General features: G+C 46.7%; 1 protein-coding gene across 1 annotated transcript in view; it reads right to left on the minus strand.

The window, feature by feature from the left end:
• Positions 1-22,239, minus strand: part of GTF3A (general transcription factor IIIA) — a 28,278-nt gene that overhangs the window by 400 nt on the left and 5,639 nt on the right. Inside the window, exons 3-10 of the mRNA XM_074387354.1 lie at positions 12,756-13,189; positions 10,550-10,650; positions 6,224-6,320; positions 5,535-5,623; positions 3,352-3,425; positions 1,981-2,061; positions 1,173-1,402; positions 96-155 (exon numbers count right to left, since the gene is read on the minus strand). Coding sequence (XP_074243455.1) covers positions 96-155; positions 1,173-1,402; positions 1,981-2,061; positions 3,352-3,425; positions 5,535-5,623; positions 6,224-6,320; positions 10,550-10,650; positions 12,756-13,189 — 1,166 coding nt within the window. The remainder of the gene's footprint in view (positions 1-95; positions 156-1,172; positions 1,403-1,980; positions 2,062-3,351; positions 3,426-5,534; positions 5,624-6,223; positions 6,321-10,549; positions 10,651-12,755; positions 13,190-22,239) is intronic.

The raw sequence follows: 22,239 nt of genomic DNA on the forward strand, positions 1-22,239 counted from the left end.
ACAGTAAAAGCAGCTGAAAAGAGGTCCAGACAGACTCCATCTGACTTTAAACAATTTCCATTTGAAAACGAAGCTTGCCTATGGTTTCAACTTACTTGGAGGTTCATTTTCTTCTTGTCAGGATCATGTACAACAGCATGCCTAGTGAGACTTTGCTACAATGAAAGAGAAAGTTACATTTTTTAAACAATGTTCTAAAACATCAAATGTTGATATCTTAAAAATAGGAAATACTAATATGAAAACCCCATGAGTTATTTAAGTGAACTATCAACCTTTCTGTTCTGGGCTGTTGAGGCATTTGACCTCTACCTAACTCCCCCCAACAGAGTTTCTGGACTTAAATCATTACCTTTTCCAAGAATCGAGGTTAGGAATTTGCACAGTCCCAATCACCAGTAGTTTTTAGTTCTTTTATAAGTGGGGGAAAAGCTGTTAACTCTTCCAAGCTGAAGGAGGTTCTTTTAACTGAATCTGTCTAAATAATGTTCATAAACACCAGTGGGAGCTCCAGCCAACGTGGCTTTGATGGTAATGCCAGCCAGCAGCAGCTCCCAGCTGTTGTCTAGCGGTTTGGACCTGTACTGAGCAAGCCTCATTACCCTCTGCAGTCATTATGAAAATGCACGCTAAGAACCTGTAAGAACCAGCCAGAGGTGCAAGAGTCTGCAAAGCTGCACAGGCCCCCTCCATTAAGTGCCAGGTTCTTACCTGACTAGATCCCAACGTTGTGGTCCCTCATCTCCCTGCAGCCCATTTCCCTTCTCAGTTCCTAGGTGATGGTGGTCCAAAAGGACACTTGAAACATCAGCACACTCAAAAATAAACATATACTAAGGCCACTGGTTCTCATTTACAATGTATAAGAATCCTCCAGAGGGTTTGTTAAAAGCAGCGTCCTGGGCCCCACCCCGGAGCCTCTTAATTCAGCAGGTCTCGAGAGGGCCCTGTGAGTGTGCACTTACAGCAAGTGCCCAGCTGACGCTCCTGGTCCAGGGCCACACTGTATGAGCCACTGGCCTCGGCAAACCTGGCTGTTCTGCAGACCTAAAACCACCCCAGAGGAAGCAAGAGTGGCAGGTGTCCAGAGAGAGCCCATGCTGGAATGTGAGGCTCCCAGGAACTGTGTTGTGAAAGCATACAGAACCGCGAGTGTGAGGGTGAGTGCTTACTTTCATTGCAAATGCTCTGCCACAGCCAGCATGTTCACACACAAAAGGGCGTCTTTCCTCATGGAAGGAGAGGATATGGCTTTGGAGATTAAACACAGTTGTGTACGTTCTTCCACAGCCTTCTCTTGGACAGCGACACACATCCCTTTCTGGGGCATGAGTTTTCATGTGCTGCTTAAGGTAATCTTTGCGTTTAAATGTTTTCCGGCATATTTCACATAGTATTTCCTCTGGTGGAGTAGACAAACAAATTTCACCAATTTCCCAGATACTATCATTTAGAAAAAAATACCTAAGTAACATTCAGTGCCTGAAACCTGATCACTAGATACAAATCAGAAATTCCCAAGGAAACTACCCCAGTTTTTATCACCTTTAGAAAGTTTTTCTCAATTCTCTGAAGTTCTTAAATTCCACACAGTCACCGTTCACTTGCGAAGAGGCAGGGGTCTCAGCAAGGTGACTGCGAGCAGGTGAAATATGAAGTAGACCAAAGTGTCCTTCCTTGTCTTCCAGTATGCAGGGTGCTGTTCCCCAGGCTGTCCCACAGAATAGTAGTGCCTGCCAAGATTATTTCCTGTAGACCTGCTGCTGCCTCCAGCAGCCTAACTGTGCATGGTGGGGGTGGCTCAAAAGACCTGGCACAGCTCTACTCACTTTTCCAATACCGTCATACCCAACACTTGACAAAGTATCATATAGAAACTCTTTTACTTTAAAGCGCACAGCATTTCACTCTTGAAAAGCATTAAATCAGTTCTGCGGGGACAGACATTTACCCCATGCCTGCCATTCATGCCTGCCTTACCTTTATGGGTTTCTCTCACATGTTTCAGAAGTTCTGTCCATGTTTTTGCCACAAAGCAACATCCTTTTTGACATACATAGCCTATTAAAAAAAATGGTGCACTGCTTATCGTGAATACTCAGTGTAACCACTGACCAGAACTAGAAAGGAAACTTGGGTGCCTATGTAATTTTCCATTCCCCTCCCAATAGTAGTCAACTCTGCCTCTCAAGGTAGAAATAAAAACTAAAGAAGATTTACGTTACAGTAAAACCAAACAGTTGCACAGCAAGGTGCTTCCCTTTAGGATTTTACCTTCCTGTGAAGCAGACTTCACAGAATTCCCATCTTCTCAGTGTGATCACGGAATAGGCAAACGTCACAGGAAGGATGCCTTTCCCTCTCTAAGCGTTCTCAGGAAGCTGGGTGGGCTGTGTATGGACTCCCAGCTGCTCTAACCTCCTATCTCCACATCTCCTTTCCCTTCCCCTGCCTGCTCTATCCTTGCTTCTGTTTTCCTCAGCAGACACTCTGCGGTCAGTCTCTTGTCCATGACACACCACCACCACCAGCTCTCTGTGGTTAACCATGCCCACCCCTGGCTTCCTCTAGTCTTGCCATCTTGTCAGTGTCATACTGCACAAAAAAGTAGAGTACATTACATTTTAACTTGATCACAAAAAAAAAAAAAAAAAAAAAGGCTTTAAAAAAAAAAAAAAAGCAGAGTACGGCTAAGGAGGAAGATAAACTGGAAGGACCTAGAGGAAAATACTGAATAACAATGGATATGTGCAGAGCACTGAAATGGGATTAATAATATACAACAGCAAGGCTGTGTTTCACCCAATTAGAAGCTAAAACAATGAGGCTGCCTCTCACTGTTAACTACTAACCTCTTTAAAAAAAAAATTATAAATTCTAGGACATGGAATATTGACATACAGATTAGCAAAAATCCCTCTAGGAAACAGATAATAGACGCAAGTCGTTAATGTAATCAAGTCTTGTTTTGAGAAACCTAACATCTGATGGCTCTCAAAACGTCACACTATGATCCAAGCCTTGGGAATGGCCAACAATGAAATGAGTGGCACAGACAGTAAATACTAATGGAAGAGGTTAAAAATGACAGAAGCATCAAAGCCGTGGCTAGAGCACCAGCACATTCGTCAGTGTCACGCAGAACTGGGTGCTTGTGAACAGCAATGACATGTAGTGAAAGAACAGACATAGACGCTGCCTCTTTGGACAAGAGCGTAAGACCCCAATAAGCAGGATGGTGTCCCCCACCCACAGAGTTCCCATCTTGTCAGCGTGATCATGGAACAGACTCAAAGGCACCCCAGATTTGGCATCCCTTCAGAGGAGCACACCCAGGCTGTCCATACACACCCTCATGGGCCTTGGCATGTCGTTTCAGCTTGCTGGGTGAGGCAAAGTGTTTCCCACATCCTTCCTGGGTACACCTGCGTTGGCAACACATGAGGTATTAGCCAGTCTATTTTCACAGAGAACTCCCCTCACGGTCAATGGTACTTTGTCCTGTTTCTCCCACCAAAGTCATTCTTCTTCCCACAATTAGGTCTACATGTTAAAATGTAGACCTAATCACAGGTGAGATTCAACTTACTTGACCAGCTTTAGGGCAAAACAAACTGTTGGAGAGAAAAGTCACGTTACTGTTTTTGACCCAGTTAAACAGTTTTCACCTTTAAACCTCTGAAAATATACTCTGCTTTCACGCCTACAAAAAGATCCTTCGAGAAGTTATCTGGCTTGGCTTAGGAAACCCCCTAAGCCATTCTGAATCACTTGTGTCTAGCTTTCCTAATGATGCTGCACAGGGGTGTGCAAGAGAGCACAGCAGTAGATGCATCTGCCTCTGGTGAGCAATCAAAAGCACCTGCCCCCTCTGTGCTAAAACCATCAGCAGCAAAGAAAGATGCAGCAGACCCACAAGCAAAGACAGGCAGGGTCACTGCGGCAACTCCAAGACGAGAGCAGCCCGCGCAAGCCAAGGGAAGGTGCGGGACGGCCAGAGCCGCGCAGAGAGCCGCTGGCCCTTTTCGCAGTTCTAGCCAGCGTGTCCAGCCACCCTCACGCTCCTCGAAAACCCTCTCTACCTGCAGAGAAACACAATTACTTGTTCTATAGGAAAAGCATAATGAGTGGCTCCATAATGACATTTCATATAGTTGAACAGGCTCTATTTGAGTAGTTAAGTAATTTCTCAGCCTTCCTTTTAAGCTTAACTACAACCAGAAAAATCTCAAGTTATTCTGAAACTCATTAAATATTTCTTTTAGAGCAAAGTAAACCTTTAGAATGCCCCCAATATAAAAATGTGCATACGCAGTACATATTAACAGAAAAATGTTGAGTAGGAAGCTTTCAGAACATTTGTCCACCGTTGGTAAAATTTCAATAGCTTTTGGGATACAGATGTTTTCTCATCACGTGGATGAATTCCGTAGTGGCGCTGTGATTTTAGTGCACCCGTCAGGCAAGCAGCATACACACACTGTACCCAATATGTAGTCTTTGATCCCTCACCCCCACACCTCCCCACCCCAAGTCCCCAAAGTGCATTAAATCACTCCATATGTCTTTTTGTCCTCATAGCTTAGCGCCCACTTTTAAGTGAAAACTATGGTATTTGGTTTTCCATTCCTGAGTCACTGTACTGAGACTAATGCCCTCCAGCTCCATCCAAGCTGCTGCAAAAGACATCATTTCAGTCCCGTTTCTGGCTGTGCAGTATTCCCTGGTGTATATACACCACGTTTTATCTACTCATTGGTCGACGGGCACTTAGGTTGGCTCCATATTTTTGCAATTGTGAACTGTGCTGCTATAAATGTGTGTGCATGTCCTTTTCATATGGTGACTTCCTTTGACCAGACTTCAAATTATACTACAAGGCTACAGTTACCAAAACAGGGCAGTTTAAAATAGCCACTTAGACCAATGGAACAGAATAGAAAACCCAGAAATAAAGCCAAATACTTAGAGCCAACTGATCTTCAACAAAGCATACAAAAACATAAATTGGGGAAAGGATACCCTGATTCAATAGATGGTGCTGGAAAAACTGGATCCCTGTCTCTCAGCTTATACAAAAACCAACTCAAATTAAGTCTATGACCTGCAATCATAAAAATTCGAGAAGGTAACATTGCAAAAACTCTTCTGGACATCAGCTTAGGCAAAGAATTCTTACTAAGACCCTGAAAGCAAATGCAGCAAAACCAGAAATAAATAAATGGGACATAATTAAACTAAAAAGCTTCTGCACAGCAAAAGAAATAATCAGCAGAATAAACAGACAACCCACAGAGTGTGAGAAAATATTTGCACATTATGCATCCAATAAAGAATGTATATCCAGAATCTACAGGGAACTCAGTAAGAAAGAAAAAAATCCCATCAAAAAGTCGGCAAAGGACATGAACAGACATTTCTCAAAAGACATACAAATGGCCAAAAAACATGAAACAATGCTCAACACTACCCTTGCATTTCAATCTTACTCACACCTAGAATCCAAGGGACTTTTAGCCACATGAAGTACCTACTTGAATAGAGGCTCACTGGTATGCTGGCACTGATGGATTTTCAGCTGCTGATGTTTCTTAAAGGTCTTCTTACAACCTTCAAAATTGCACTGTTAATTGTAAAGTCTTGTTAGTTTTATGGAAAGTAAAAAAAAAAAAAAATCAACAGTTTATTACAGAATCTTAAAGATAAAATTATTTTGGAGATTATATAATTGCTACTTTTACCCATTTTGTTACTGTAACATTCTGCTTTATCTTAAGAAGGTTTGAAGAGTCATATGACATTTGAAAAAGCAAAATTGTTTCACTTGGAATAGTCTCCCAATATACTTCAGTTTGTACAATGTTTGCTTCCAAAATAAAACCTTTATCATTATGAAAGCATTAAGTAAATTCAGATATTTGACAGACAAAATTTAGTTGATGAAAACGTTTTCACTTTTATTTTTCAGAGACAGGGTTTCTCTCTGTTACCCCCAAATTTTTTGTTTTGTTTTCTGTTTGTTTTTGTTTTTCAGAGACAGCATTTCACTATGTTTCCCAGGCTGGTCTTAAATTCCTGGCCTCAAGCAGTCCTCCCACCTCAGCCTCCCAAATAGCTAGGATTGTAGGCTTGAGCCACTGCACCTGGCTGAAAATGTCAGAAACATGGGCAATAAGTGTAAAAGTACTCAAAAAATTTAGGCATATAAAATCATCATACTTACTACATATTGTTTTTGTTGATTTTCATGTTTGCGTTCAAAATGTTTCTTCAAGTTTGATTTTGTGTTGAATTTTTGATCACAGCCATTAGCTGTACAGCTGTAAGAAGTTGTATAAAGCAAATATGAATGAACCAAGGGAAAAGAAGTTTTAAGACACATATATCCTCCTACTTTATAAAAGCTAATTATTCCAAAGAGTATTAATACTATAAAGTAGTCTTTAGCGAATTCCAAAGTGTTAAAGCCATACCACATAGACCTCTCAACCTGATGACTACAATGCTTTTTCATACAGGATTCTGAAATTAAACACACTACATCAGGCATCCTTTATACACTAGAAAGAAAGGAAGGTGAGATACACTAGTCCCAAAAGCCTACACCAGGCTTAAATCATGCTTAAGATAAATTATTCTCAGCTTAGACTACCTTAATGCTGTTTGAGATGTCATTATAAACTGCATTTCTAGAAAGACCTCAAAACAATCTTATCTTCGCTTATCATTAGATGTAAAACAGATACTCAGAGCAGAACTATAAGCATTATGCTGCCCTGCTTATCAGCAAGCCATTCTAGGTTCCCTTATCTTGGCTTTGAATGATCTAAATCCTTTGGGAAGCCTTTTTTGTTTTTCCAAAGAAAATCTGTGCCTCTTGGGATGAGCCTTGGTAAGCCTGAGGGATGAAGCAGGACTTCCTTTCCCAGCCTCAATCTTAGCCATCACTCACTGATAACCTTGAGGCAAGCACTGCCCCATTCCTAGGGCCAAGCAGAGACAGACAAGCCAGCAGTGACCATGGGAGGTACAGCACAGAGGCCCACACATGGGAGGGGTGCTGTGGCAGAGACCCTAGAAACCTCCCTAACTGCAGGGACAGAGTGCTGAGTGTTAGCTGGACAGGTGGCCAACAGAAAGAGCACTCTCTGGCCTCTCCTGCAATTAGCGTGGCTTATAAGTTCCAGCCCATCCTGCTCAACCCCCACAAAGTCTCTAAAGAAGGGGGCATGCCTCTTACGCCCTTTCCTCCTTCCTGCCAGTGGCATGCTTATGCAACAGCTGGACCCTAACGGGCATCACAGTCAGTGAGGTTGAAGCCCAAGATGAGGCTGGCAGAGACCAGTCAGAAGGGGCCCCAGAGCCCCTGCTTCTGTATTTCTGCATTTCAGTCACACATGACAAAGGGCCCATCTTTGTTTAAGTGTCTCTTGTGCCGGGTTTCCTGCCGTTCTTCACTCTGAACCTGACGCACCCAACTGAGTGTAGGGCAGGAGGACAGGCCAGAAGGGTCCTGACGGGAACCAAACAGGCGAGAGAGACCTCGGCACACTCGGAGAGGGGGCTGGTTAGTTAGCACAGCTGGACCACAATTTCACGTCTGCAAGTCAAGCACGTGGGGCAAGATAAGCAGAAAAGGGCCAGATCACATAGGTCATTGGAACTTGGGCTTCATATGTAGGTCGTGCTTGAAAGCAGTGCACAGCTTTAAGGGAAGCATGTGGGAGGGCACCTGGGGAGTTGCTGGCCTGCGGACTGTCATTCCAGCGGGAGGAAGGGACCGAGATAAGATGGTGGCTGCCGGAGCAGGGGAGGGATCTGAGGAGTCGGTTACAGGACCTGGCGACCCACCTGTTGCAAGGGATGGGAGAAAGAATGAAGAGTCCAGGGAGCTGCCTTATCTTTGCTATGGGTCACTGGGCACAGTGAGGCCGCCTCTCCAGACAAGAGCATGAGAGAAGACCAAAGAGAAAAAGTGAGCTCAGTTTGACTATGAGGAATTTGGGCCACATGGAATTTTTTTTTTTTTTATAGAGATGGTCCTTACCATCTTGCCCAGCCTGAACTCCTCCCACCTCAGCCTCTCCAAGTGCTGGGATTACAGGCATGAGCCACCACACCCAGCCTACCACATGAAATTTAAGACACAGAGACAGCTAAGTAGCACTGTCTGGCGAGCAGTGAAAAGGGGGTCTACAGCTAAAGAGAGGCAGAGTCTGGGCTAGCGCGCGAGCTGGTAGAGGCACCAGCCAGTAGTTCCTGGTTGCATATTTCCTCCCATCCCCACCCCTTACCTGGCCAGGAACCCCCACTGTCCCCAAGCCAGATGACATTTTTAGTTTTGTTATGTAACTTTAGAGACTTCTTTACAAATAGGAACAAATACATAAATAGTTGCTTCCTGCCCACCCAACACCCACTACTCACCCTTCCCAGCCCCAGCTTTACACACCAAAGGTGGCATACAGAGGACTCTTCTGCACTTTGGATTTTCAATTAAAGTTCCCTGGCTTTGCAGAGGGCAGCTGCATTCATTTTCCTGGCTGTAGCGTATCCCACTGTGCTGATATACTTTAACCTGTCCCCACCCATGAGCATTTGGTTGACTCCAACATTTCGCTACTATTTAGCGTTGCACCTAACCTCGCACATCCGCTTGACGCCAGTGTACTGTAAATTCCCCAAAGTGAAGCTTCCAGGTCAGAGACTAAGTCCCAGCTCTACTTAGCAGGCCACTTTGGTTCCTCTTGGATGGTCTTGTTGAACTATGTAGGTCACTGATTTTCACAACACACTGTGTGTCTGAACAGGGTTTGAAATAAAGACACCTGCCATCCGTGGTCCTTTGCCCATTCCCGCTGACGGGCACGCTGACAGGACGGGGCCTGGGCTGTCTGTCTGCCACAGAGGAGATGGGTCTCCACGTGGAGAGTGACAGTGAACTTTGTCCTGTCAAGAAATCACCTTCCTCCGACTGTCTGGACTTTAGTGAGACATGAGACACTTCACATTCACTGCCCTCCTAAAACTAAAAGGAGGTCGACTTAGGTCATTAGAAAACCTTACCACTAGCTGGGCGCGGTGGCTCAAGCCTGTAATCCCAGCACTTTGGGAGGCTGAGGCGGGTGGATCACAAGGTCGAGAGATCGAGACCAACCTGGTCAACATGGTGAAACCCCGTCTCTACTAAAAATACAAAAAATTAGCTGGGCATGGTGGCACGTGCCTGTAATCCCAGGTACTCAGGAGGCTGAGGCAGGAGAATTGCCTGAACCCAGGAGGCGGAGGTTGTGGTGAGCCGAGATCGCGCCATTGCACTCCAGCCTGGGTAACAAGAGTGAAACTCCGTCTCAAAAAAAAAAAAAAAGAAAACCTTACCACTTAAAGAACTGACTCATAAGCAAAATTATGATATTAAAGCCTGACATCTAAACAAACAGCTCTACAGCTATTTCCTGACATGGTGTCCTGCACAGAGCTCTGGACATCTGCTATGGTTATTTTGTTTTTTCAATGAAAACTAAGTATTTCCATGATTCTGAAAGTGTGGGAGCCAGACCAGCAGCAGCAGCATCCCCTAGGAATGAGCTAGAAATGTAGATTGTTGGGTTGCACCCCCCACTCAATCAATCAGAAACTCTGGGGTGGATCCAGCAGTCTGCATTTTAACAAGCTCTCTGGGTGATCCTAATGCACTCTAAATGTAAGATCCACTGCTTTAAATAAGTAGCTGGTAGGAAAGCAGTATCTCTACCCTTTCAGAAAAAAATGAGCGCCTCTGCAAGAATAAAGTGAAAACTTGTATGGTAGTGGTACAAAGACTTCATTCTAAGAAACACATGATAAACTACTAAAAGCTCTACTTCATGCTCAAATCTCTATCCCAGCAGCTTGTTAAGACTGGACTGTTCATAGAGACCCTGAGAATGCAGAGCCAAGAGTTTTCCAGGGAGCCATTTTCTAACCAGTCCAAAGTGCGTGTCTCCCAAGCCGGATTTCTCATTCACTATGTATTTTACAGGGAAGTGAGAGGATGCAAACTCAAGAGAACTTCAGATTCACTCATTCCTGAATTTACTACACAAAATGACCCACAAAACCCACTCTCCCACATTCAAAACCTGTTTCCTCTTCTACATGAAAGACATTTTTTTTTTTCCAGACAGGCTTTCTCTCTGTTGCCCAGGCTGGAGTGCAGTAATGTGACCACAGATCACTGCAGTATCCACCTCAGTGGGCTCAGGTGATCATACCCACCTCAGCCTCCCGGGTAGCTGGGATTACAGGCACGAACCATCACCCCCGACAAAATTGTTGTAGAGAGGGGTTTCACCAGGTTGCCCAGGTTAGTCTCAAAACTCCTGAGTTCAAGCGACCTGCCCGCCTCAGCATCCCAACGTGCTGGGATTACAGGCATGAGCCACCGCACCACACTGTGCCTGGCCAGGCGTCACATTCCTGATCTCATGAGTTAACAATCAATCTTCTTCCCAGGCTTATATGCCCAACACAACCCACTTCAATAGCCTAAAAGCAGGTCTCTACTTACACAAATGGCTTTTCTCCAGTGTGAATCAGGACGTGGCGGCTCAGATGGTAGTCCCTGATGAAGGCCTTGCCACACCCTTCATACTCACAAACAAATGGTCTCTGGCAGGAAAAAGAAAAAGCATGTCACTCCGGCACTCGTTAGTAACTCTGGTATTATTTAAAAGCTTAAACTGCCTAGTGTTAAGGCCACGGGCTCCCTATGCAGAGATGGTTTCTACTCAGTGGAGTTGTGCACCCGCTACACCAAGGCAAGACACAGTGTTTCCGCACAGTTACACAACATAAATGCCGTAACTTCTCACAAAGTCACTGCACAGACTTTTGTTCTACGAACAGCATTTAACCTGCTGCCAACCCAGCAGCAGGCTTCCACAGCAACCCCCTCTAAAAGACGCCCTGGCTGTTAGTTAGCATGGCCTGTCAGCACAGATCCTCGCCACTGCATGACGTGTAAAAAGCAAGCTTAGGGCAGAGGAACGAGGCAGGCCTGTCTCATTCCAGACAAGCCTGGTGTCTGTGCTAAGAGAATGCCAAGCACAGCTATAGGAACGTTGTGTCATACCTGAAAAAGCTCATAGATGCCCGAGCGAAGCAAAGAAAACAGCTCAACTCCCTAAACGCAACCACCTTTTGTGACCCAGGAGTTGGGAGCGGATGACTCATTTTCAACCGATAGGAAAAGCCAAAGACACACCCCAAATAACCAGTTTGATGCATCTCACTATGAAAAGCATATCACCAAGGCGTCAGGAGGGAGGTACCGAGGCCTCCATGAGTACTAGGAGCAAAGCAACACAGTAAGCTGTATCACCAGGGGCCACAGGACCTTGCTCAGTGGCAGGCGTGGAGCAGGCTCCATAAACATCTGTCAAATGAATCTGCATGAGAGATTTGGAACAAAGATGACTCCAAGTTTTTCAACCTGTATTAAAACTGGTAGTGCCAGTATCCAAAATGCAGCACACAGGTCGAAAAGAAACGGCAAACTCTGATTTGGATCTACTGGTAATACAGAGCCCAGACTTTAGAGGCTAGAATGAGCAAGAGAAAGGGCGGACGGGCAAAACACAGAGGATGTTATGAGCGATGCCAGTGGCTACGTAAGACTGCAAGAGGGAGCTCGGTGGGGTGGAAAACACAGAGGGCAGAAGAGGACCCAATGAAAAGGGGAGAGAGGAAGAGGAAAAGAACCAGAGAAGATCTTAAGGAAGAAGTGGTCAGCCTTCCAGCTGGCGAGGGTGAGAAGGTGGCCCATAAATTGAAGGAGATGCAAGGCGCAAAGGTGCGCACAGCAGGCCTGTGGTTTAAGAAATAAGGGCCTTACACTGAGGCAGTGTGAAGTTTGGCTCTGCCAAACACTGGGAAGCTGGGCAGATTCCTTGACCTCCGTGAGCCTCGTTTTCCTCGCTTGTGGGTCACATGGGCTGCCATGTCATATCACAGTATCTGACATTCTCCTGCCCTCAGAATAAAATCCAAACTCCTACTGGGCCTAATTCTCAGACTTCCCACCTAAGCACACACACCTGCCTCCACCCCGAGGACCACACGCTCCCTTTGCGTGCGCTCTGCCCGTCTCAACTGTCTGCATGTTAAGATCCTTCCTTCACATTCGGCTCACACAGAGAGGCTTCTCCTGTCCACAACACTGCAGGTCATTCCCACCTATCCTGTGGTCGGCCCAACCCACTGAAACGTAAGATCCCTGGCAACAGAAACCCTGCCTGGTGTGTTCCCTGATCTCTCCAGTGTGGAGTTATGAAGAAATGAACACATGCTGCTTTCACGAGCCCCGGAACATGCAACCCATCTTCTGTACTAGCTCCAGGGGCCAGTATTTGGTAGGGGTCTAGAAGCAGCGGGCCCTCAAACCTCGCACTTATATGCGGATTACGGGAGGTGCTTGGCTGGCCCACACTCACGATCATAGACAGGTAAATGATTGCTTAGTAAGCCTTGAGCCCCCGGCATGGACATCAAGGTCCCAGAAAGAAGGTCCTAGAACTTCTTGTCTACTTCCTCAGCTCCCTCCCTAAGTCCAGGATGTCAAAGTTGAAAGCACTGCAGAGCGAGGCCTGCGGCCCTGGCACTGGGCACGACTGCAGTGGCTGCCTAGGGGCCACATGCCGTCACCAGGCCACTGGTCAGAGCCCACTGGCGAGCCATCGCCATCCCTAGGCCCAGGGTTGGCCGCCTCGCCTCACCTCCCCCGTGTGCTTGCACAGGTGCGCGTCAAGCTTCCAGGCCTTGTTGTAATTGGCGCTGCAGTCGGGGAAGGAGCAGATGAACCTCCTGGGAAGCGCGGGGTGCGGCGGGGTCGGAGCTGAGCTCTCGCCAGCTGCGATGAACGCGTCGGCGACGGTCAGGGACAACACCGACTCGGCGACCACGGCCGGCGGATCCAGGTCGCCGGCGCCTCCACGCCCCGGGCACGGCGCGCTCCCACGTGGCGAGCCACGTGCCGGGAACCGGCGCCGCCGGCCCACTGCTCCCCGCGGAACCTCAGCGCGACGCCGGCACACTTCCGGGAGCGCACTCGGGCACCAGGCCACGCCCCTCGTCGGCGCTGCGGCTGCGCCTGCTCCGGGAACTCGCGCATGCGCCAGGAGGCCCCGCCGCGGCCCGCGCCCCTCCCGCCCTGGATGAGAGGTGGGGTCGTCTGAGTCCTCTGCAAAAGGCTACCGCGTTTCACAGGCCACGCCAATCCCGAGGCACTGCTTAATAAGTGGGTCTTGTTTCCCCTCCTCCAGTACTCTCTGGAGAGCACTAACCTGACATCACTTAAGCTAGTCTGTTCTTGCCACATTACTAGTGTGTCCTATTTGTGAATTCGTTTCCTTGCATGCTCTACATGCTTCTGCTGCAAGCCCCAGCTCAGGGTTCCTAAGCTCAGAATCACGTGGAGTAGAGCTTTCCAAAATTCCAAAGCCCAGAGCATACTTGGACCAATTAAATCACAATTTCTGGGGGTGGGAAACACACATCAGTATTTCTAGAAACTTCCTAGGTGATTTCAATGCACAGAAAAGTTTGGGAACCACTATCCCGGCACGGTGGTGCACACCTGTAATCCCAGCTATGTGGGAGAATCGCTTGAGCCCGGTGAGACCCCGAGCTCTAAAAACGTAAATACAGTTGCCTCCCCATCCTACCCCTCCCCAAACCTGCAAACTAACCAGGTGGTTGAAAAAAAAGGAAAAAATTTGGGAACACTGCCCTAGAGCCTTGATGACCTACTTGAAACAAATCTCCAGGTAATTCAGTGCCTATTAAAACTTAGAAGCACTTTTGAGAGGCCTGAATGAATATAAGTATCTTAGTTTATGAGGACCACATGCCTAAAAAATGTCCTTGGATACAAATAACTGGTAGGATGACTTGTCGGGTGTTCGCCAGATTCACATTTTTCATGTCCTGCATTATTCTAAATCATTAAGCCCCTGTTGGAATCTGACGAACAGGTCCCTGCACAGCAGTGCAGTTCTAGAAACAAGCCAGGGCTTAACATCAGTGCTTATGAACTGAGTATTCATAAGGAATGCTTATGAACTGGAATACTCAGATCATAAGCACTCCTTGCCCCAGTCGCCTCATCTTAAAAGTGGAAAGGTAATAACGCCTGTCTTGTCCTCCGTCTCAAGATAACGGGGCTGTGAGAGAGTGTTTATGCCGTGGGTCCACCTCTTTTTTTCTTCGCTTGCCACTGGAGCCCCACCCCATGACTGGGAGAATTCTACACACATCCCTCCCACAACTCTGGAAGTCTGAAACAGTTTCCCTTGCGCTGGTTCTGATTTTCTCTTCCCCACGCCTCATGCCCAGGGCCAGAGTGCACAGTAAATCTCTGAGATCCTCCTTTCTTTTGGCCTCTCTTGGCCACTGACCCATGTAGCACAGCCACATTCATGGCTTCCCCCTGCCTTCCTGACTTGTCCTGTCTCCTTGGACAATCGTTCTTCCACCCTTTTAGCTTGCTGTTAGCACTATGCACTGATGTATTATAGCAGGCAAACACTGGCTTTCAGCCTCCATTCCCTGACGTTGGATTCCAACTCTAAATTTACTAACTGTAGGATGTTGGATAAGGCTCTTTGAGTTTCTTTGCTTATCTTTAAACTGAGACTGTTAACACCCACCAGTTAGGGCCATTTTTAGAATTAAATGAGATTATATTAACCAATAGTCGTGTTTATTATGTGCTATCCTCTGCTAGACACATTTACCACCAGCTTACAGCTCTCTCAACAACTCTCCACGTAAAGCAGCTCATAGGGTCCAGGTCATTCCTATACTCAACTGCTGGTCTTTTTACTTCATTCTTTTTCACCCTTTGATCCATGGCTCTACCTCCTTTCTCTCTGCAGTTTACTTCCCAATGTGTTTTTCTTTCTTTTTTTTTTCTTTTTCGTTTTTTTTTTTTGAGATAAAGCCTTCCTCTGTTACCTAGGTTGAAGTGCAGTGGTGCAATCTCAGCTCACTGCAACCTCCATCTCCCAGGTTCAAACAATTCTCCTGTTTCAGCCTCCTGAGTAGCTGGGACTGCAGGTACGCACCACCACACCTGGATAATTTTTGTGTTTTTAGTAGAGACGGGGTTTTATTATGTTGACCAAGCTGGTCTCGAACTCCTGACCTCAAGGGATCCACCCACCTCAACCTCCCAAAGGACAGGAATTACAGGCATGAGCCACTGGCCCCGGATGTGGTTTTCTAATATCCCACATTTCTAGATAATAAGTGGGGTTTTTTTGTTTGTTTGTTTTAATGTCAGGCAGTCACCTTAAACTCAACATTCTTTGCGAGTTAATCTCACTGCCTTTGTCTGGCCACGCCTCCTTTTGCCCTTTTTCTCTCTGTCAATGGTGGCATAATTCTGTCTCCAGTCACGAAAACTTACAACAGTGGTTCTCAACCCTGGCTGTACATTAGTCACCTGGAAGCTTTAGAAAATGCTGATGCCATCATACTAGTGAAATGAGTCTCTGACTCAGAATTGGAAACCATTGACAGTATCAGCTGCTCTCTCCTCTGCACTTCCCTAGCTGGCTTCTGCACCTGACCTGTCCATCTTCTTCCTTCCTCCACCTCTGTTAGGCTTTTCTTTGCTCTAGGCCTTGACACCTGTAACGGCCTGTCAACAGATTTTCCTGCATTTATACTCTCCTGCCTTTAGATTCTCTTGCATACAGCTGCCCAAGTGCTCTCCCTAAAACACCTGAGAATGTACAGGTTTAAATTTGCAAGACTGGTATTTGCAAAGCATTTTTATTCCTGCTATTATTCCTACAAATCAGATAACAATGCTCAGGTGGGACATGGAGGCCCAGGGTGCAGGCCTCGTCCAGGCCATTACCTACCTGACCAGGCCAGATCAACTTCTACTTCCTCCAGATAAGCCTCGCCTGATGACTGCAACCTGTACCCTCCTTCTCTTCCTTTGAACTTTTCTGGCCCTTTCTTTCTATAGCAACCCTCAAATGTGTTGGGCTATTTGTAACTATTCAGGCACATAATTTCTTACGTCCCTGATCTTGATTTAACCTTTATAAGGGTAGGGACTGGAAGATACTCTTTTCGAGTCCTCAGTATCAAGATGACATCCATACATGAAGGGCTAACCTTATCATTTGTTAGTTGAACAACTATGAACTTATTGTGTGAAGCCTTAAAGATTTTACATGAATGTCTTCAGCAAGGAATATTTTGTGTGCAGGAAACATAATTCTATTCAAACCAATCTACTGACAAGGATACAAGGGGATCTCATGGGACCAACTACAGAAAGGCCTCAGGGTGGGGGAGCTGTCTGCAGGTGCTTTGGGTCTCAGTCTGTCGCCACTGGGATCTGCTGTCCTCCTTAGTTTCCCTCCCGCTTTGCGCTCCAGGCACCTCTTAGACTGCTGCATTCACGTCCTGTGTGCACGTGTGTGTGTTGCTCAGCCCTGCCTCCCTTCCCTCCTTTCTGCCCACCTACCCTCCCAGGTTTCAAGTCCTCACAGGCCCAGGCCCCTCCTCACCTCTGCCTGTCTATCCACTCTTTTCTCTGCAGATCAGCTTCATGTGTAAGGCTGAGTTTCTGCCCCTGTGAGAGGAGTTTTCCGAGGGCTTTGGCTCCACCCAAGCAGCCCAGACCTTATGTAATCGGTTCCCTTAATTCCCCATGGCTAATGACCCCGGAAAGAGAACCTTTGGCCCAGTTGGGGTTCAAGCTCTTCCCCAGGCCCAAAAGCTTCCGTCTGGAGAGGATAAAACTGTGAGTCATGAAGGTCAACCTTGAAGGTGAACTTAAACGAACTATGGTGTGCCTGCTCAAGTGAGTAAATGTCATGTACTAGCCGCCCTTTGCCATGTGGCTTTGTTTTGCTTGTAAAGCGGGGTGGAGATATTTTCTCACCCATTGTCTGTGAGTCCATCTACATGATGTGCTTCGGTTCCGTAAGTTGGAACTGACAGAGGGACAAAGCTGAGCCAACCCAGCTGAGCCTGGCATTGATCTGCCTCCCATCTGCTGACCAACAGCCAGCTGTGATCTGTGACCATAAGTGGGTATAAGCCAAAGCTCTAGGGTAGTTTTGTTATGCAGCAGTTTTGTGACAATCGCTAACTGATACACCCTCCTTGCCCGTGCTTCCCCTCAACCAATATACATGCTCAGGTCTCTTTGTCTTAGTCCATTTTGCATTGATATAAAGGAATACCTGAGGCTGGGTAGTTTGTAAAGAAAAGAGGTTGATTTGGCTGATGGTCCTGCAGGCTGTACAAGAAGTATGGTGTCAGCATCTGCTTCTAGTGTTGGCCTCAGAAAGCCTCCACCATGGCGGGAGGGAGAGGAGCCGACATCACATGGAGAGAGGAAGGGAGCAAGAGAGAAGAAGAGGTGCCAAGTCTCTTAAACAACCAGCTCTCGTATGAACTAACAGAACAAGAAGTCTGAACTTGCTTCTGAATTCACAGCCCACCTCGCGAAGATACCGAGCAATTCATGAGGAATCTGCCCCCACTACCCAGACGCCTCCCTTGAGGACCCACCTTTAACGACTTGATCCCCTTCAATTTGAGGATCAAATTTCAAACTGAGATTTGGAGGGAGAAACATTCAAACTATATTACTGTTTCATCTCTTAATCAGGCAACTCCCTTTATGCCTCTCATAGTCATTGCTGGATCTCACTCCTTTCCTTGATGTCCAAGTTCACTGAAAAGATTAGTCCATACTCTTTTTCCTGTTTGCCGGTTCCTACTTTCATCATACAAGCATTTTGTATATGCTTAAAACAGAAATTTTAAGCATATACAAAAATAGAGTAGTACAAAGAACTCCTTTGGACCTATTAACCAGTTTCAACAGCCAATTTTTTGCCATCTTCTTGCATCTAACTGCCTCCAGTCCCAATCTACGACTCCCAGACCTCAATGTCAGCATATTCAAAACTGCCCTCCCTGCTGACCTCAGGGTTTCCCTGTCTCCATGAGCAGTGCCACCCCCCACCCAGCTGAATGAACCCGTGGCTCCTTCCCTTCGCTCACCCTGGCATTTAATAAATGATCTGTCACTGCTGATTTACATCCCCATCTTCAGTTGCACCCGGGGAAGGCCCTGGTCTTCTAGCTCCCATAGTCAGCTGTGATTCCATCAGAAAAGGAGTGTCCAGGGAGCAAACCAGCCACCCCCCAGCCATGTGGAAAGAGCCCTGCTCAGGGGCCATTGTCCCCCAAACGGCTCCACATCTCCCCAATTCTCCCATTATTCTGCCAAGCCTGGGCCTTCTTTCCACACCATCTGAGTGAGTGTGATTTTGTTATGGGCACAGCCTGTGGAAATCCACGTTAGCCTCCCCCTTACCACTCTCCAACTGATGAATGAAGTTGCATCAAATAGAAAGCCAAGATCCCTTCCAGCGCTGACATTCTGATTCTTTGGTAGGAAATGGGGAGATGGTGAGACATTTTTGAGCTAGAGGTTGTCAAGATGAATATGATACTTCCAGCTCTAACGTTCTGTGATAAGAAAGAGGGAGGTAGTGATAACTTTTTGAGTCAGAGCTTAACGGGATAAATATGGTACTAAAACAAACAAGAATATGGAAGAGGGTTAGGAGAGCGTCGTTGAGGAGGAAGGCACACAGTATCATCATCATCCCCAGAGTAGGAGGTCTGGACTCCAGGGGGTGCCCGTGGAACCGAAAAGAAGGGGGCAGCAGATTTCTCACCGTCTCCCAGGGTCTGTTCTTTGAATGTTGCCCACTACTTCCCTTGGACGTTTGCTTATCTGGAGTCACCTGGCGGGTGGTGCTTAGACACAGTACCATCTTGCCTTCTTGATGATGGGCTCATCCGTGACTCTGGCCAGGCTCCTCTAATGAGCCCTCCTCTCACTTGGTCGGAGCATCACGTTTTCCTGCAGCTATAATTGCCCCTGCAGGGTACCGCCACAGGCGTGGGCTTAATCACTGCCATCCACTTCAAATCCATTTCCGTGCGGTGGCCAGATTCCATCTAGTGAGCGAGGCCTAATTGCTCTCTGATTACCCACGGGGTCAGGTGCTTGAATGTGCACAGTTTCCATCCACAGCACATGCAAGATCTTTGTGTTTGCAAATTTCCTCTGACAGCTTTTTACTCTGAGCCACAAGAGATGCTCTGGCAGAGGTGAGCAGTCACCTGTAGGGAGCCCTCGCCCCATTTCTGGATTGGCTTACTTTAGGGGTAGAATCCATCCATCTCTCTTCACCTCCTGAAGAGGATGGGGAAGCCCAGGCTCTTAGCCCAGACTATCAGGTGCCTGGTGCCCTCCAGCCACTGCAGGGAAAGACTTAAAACTTGAGGCAAGTTCTCTCCCTCTTGGAACTTTCAAACTATTGGGTTTGTTTCTCTTTGCTCAAAAAAAGTTCATGTTGAGGAGATTCCCAGCCCCTATGTTGATCTCAACAGCAATGTAAGACAAAAGAGGAAGGTGAAGGCTAGTCAGGTTCTTTTTTGCTTGTCTCTGGAGCCCGCTTCAGAGATAGGAACTATCTCTCTTGCAGTATAGGGCTGGATGGAGAAGGGATAGAACAAGAAGCGTTTCTGTTCTCCTTGGGACATCTGGGGTCATGTCTGAGGACTTGCAGGATGCATCTTGGAAAACCACTATTCTACTTTACGTGATGATACAAACTTGCCACGGAATCTCAACAGGACCTCCATAAATATTCTCTTACCCGTGGGGAAGAGAAAACAGCTGGTCTCAAATGTTCCATCTTCTAAAAACAGGGATGAGAGCAGACGTAGGCACAGTTGCTAATTCTTCTGTCTGTGCACTGCCCCTCCCCATCCAGAGGGAGAAAAGAAAAAGAGTCCATGCCTTTATCTACTTGCAGCTGGGATGGGATGGGATGAAGTGTTTCCTTTCACTTTTCCCTAATGGAGATAGGGTTATGGGCATCTCTTTTAGCACATGTAGAAAAAAAAAAAAAAAAATACAGCACACCAAAAGCTCTTCCTTTGTCACCCTTACACTGCATTGCTGTATCTCTACAGCTGGAGGATCATCCCAGGGTCGCCTCCCCAGAATATACACACAGAAGCAAAAACTATGTCATGCCGTTCCATGCACTTTGGACCCCAGGTTAAGAATTCCTGCTCCCAAGGTGAATAGAAAGGATCTCTCTTCTTCCTTTTCCTTCCCCTCCCCTCCCCTCCCCCCACTCCTCCCGCCTCTCCTCTTTCTCCCTTCTTTCAAGACAGGCTGTAGTACGGTAGTGATCATGGCTCACTGCAGCCTTGAACTCCTGGGTTCAAGCAATCCTCCCGCCTCAGCCTCCCCAGTAGCTAGGACTACAGCTGCGTGGTTGTCTTTTAAATTTTCTCGTGGAGATGGGGTCACACTATGTTACTTCAGGCTGATCTCCAACTCCTGGGCTCAAGTGATCCTCCTGAGGGAACGTGTTCTCTTTCCGGGTCCACAAGGGGGCGTAGTTTTCAGGGCAAGAACTTCCCAGCGCCATGCCCCACTCCCCTCTCTCTGCATCAGGGAGATTTAACCGTCTCTGTTTTAATTTTCTCCCGGGAGGGAAAGGGTGAAAAGTCAATCATTCCAGTGTAAGTTCTAAGGCACTCCTTTCATTGGCCAGAGGTCGTGGAGAAGGCGGGGCTTCCTCCCAGGTTAAAAATCCCTTTCTTCCACATCCCTTGGGACTCCATGTTTGGATCTCCTTCCACAGACTCTCTCATGGAAGCCATCTTTCTCTCTCCTGGATTTTCCCTCTGGAGTCCCCTTCCACATTCTCTCTCTCTCTCTCTCTCTCTCTCTCTCTCTCTCTCGTGTGGAAGTTTTCTCTCTTCTTCTCCTTTTTTATCTTTCTCTACCTGAATAAATCCTCATTCTGCAAAAACTCTGTTTGGGGTCCGGTATTTATTTTGTGAGTGCACTTGGTCCCCACTCTCATTCTTGAGAGAGCAGGAAACCGAGAACCTTGGAGAAACGTCCTCTCGGGGAGCTTAGGGCTCCCCTGAACCCCAACACTCCCACCTCGGCCTCCCATAGTGCTGGGACTATAGGCATGAGCCATGGCACCCAGGAGAAAAGGAATTTTCAAAAGTAACTTAGGGCAGCTGAGATGGGACGGAGATAGCAACCCAGTTTGAAATTTTAGATCTTTCAGTTGGTCTTCATTGTCACAGTTTAAGTCCTGGAGCTGGTGACTGTTTCCAGCATCCCAAAAGTGGGTGGCCCAGGATCCTCTGAAGGGAGCCTGTTTTACCATGGGATCATCTGTGACAAGGAATCCTGTGCATAAGCAGGTGGCTTTCTTATACGTGGCTTCACTTCCCTCAGTGACTGCCACAGAGAGACATTTGCTTATGGTAGCAGTGACAATGAGTAAACCTGAATGTAATGGTTTCAGGTTGGTTCTTTCAGATTTTGTTTTTTGTTTTTTGTTTTTTTTGAGTCGGAGTCTTGCTCTGTCACCCAGGCTGGAGAGCAATGGCGTGATCTCAGCTCACTGCAACCTTCACCTCCCAGGTTCAAGCGATTCTCCTGTCTCAGCCTCCCAAGTAGCTGGGATTACAGGCACACACCACCATGCCTGGCTAATTTTTTGTATTTTTAGTAAAGACAGGGTTTAGCCATGTTGGCCAGGCTGGTCTCAAACTCCTGACCTCAGGTGATCCACCCACCTGCGCCTCCCAAAGTGCTGGGATTATAGACATAATCCCAGAGCCAGGGTGCCCGGCCATCTTTCAGATGTTTATTGGGCATTTCTGTGTGGCATGCTGTGCCAGCCCCAACGTGATGCTCAGGGCATGTGCCACAGAACCTTCCAGCTCCCCGCTGTCTATTAAAGGCATTGAGACAACTGGGGCCAGTGCCGTATTAGTGGTTAAAAAGTATTTAAAGCATTAGTGTGTGAAGTTACTTGTTTATAGCAGGATTGGTAAAGAGAGACTTCATGTGAGCTTTATTCATACCACATACAGCCTTTTAATTAAGCTTATTTTGCTTAATAAATGAAAGGATATAAATCTGGGAGAAATTTAGGTTATAGTCTTCTGGAGAAAATTAAAGGGCTAGTTTTTCTCTTTCAAAGTTATTTTGAGCAACAGGAAATTTTTTGTTGCTGTCTGTGTTTGCAAAAAAAAAAAAAAACTCTCTGAAAATTATAATTTTTCTAAAATTGACTTTACTGAAGCACTAGTATTTTTACT

This window comes from Saimiri boliviensis, chromosome 16 (genome assembly GCF_048565385.1).
Source record: "Saimiri boliviensis isolate mSaiBol1 chromosome 16, mSaiBol1.pri, whole genome shotgun sequence".
Classification (NCBI taxonomy): Eukaryota; Metazoa; Chordata; class Mammalia; order Primates; family Cebidae; genus Saimiri; species Saimiri boliviensis.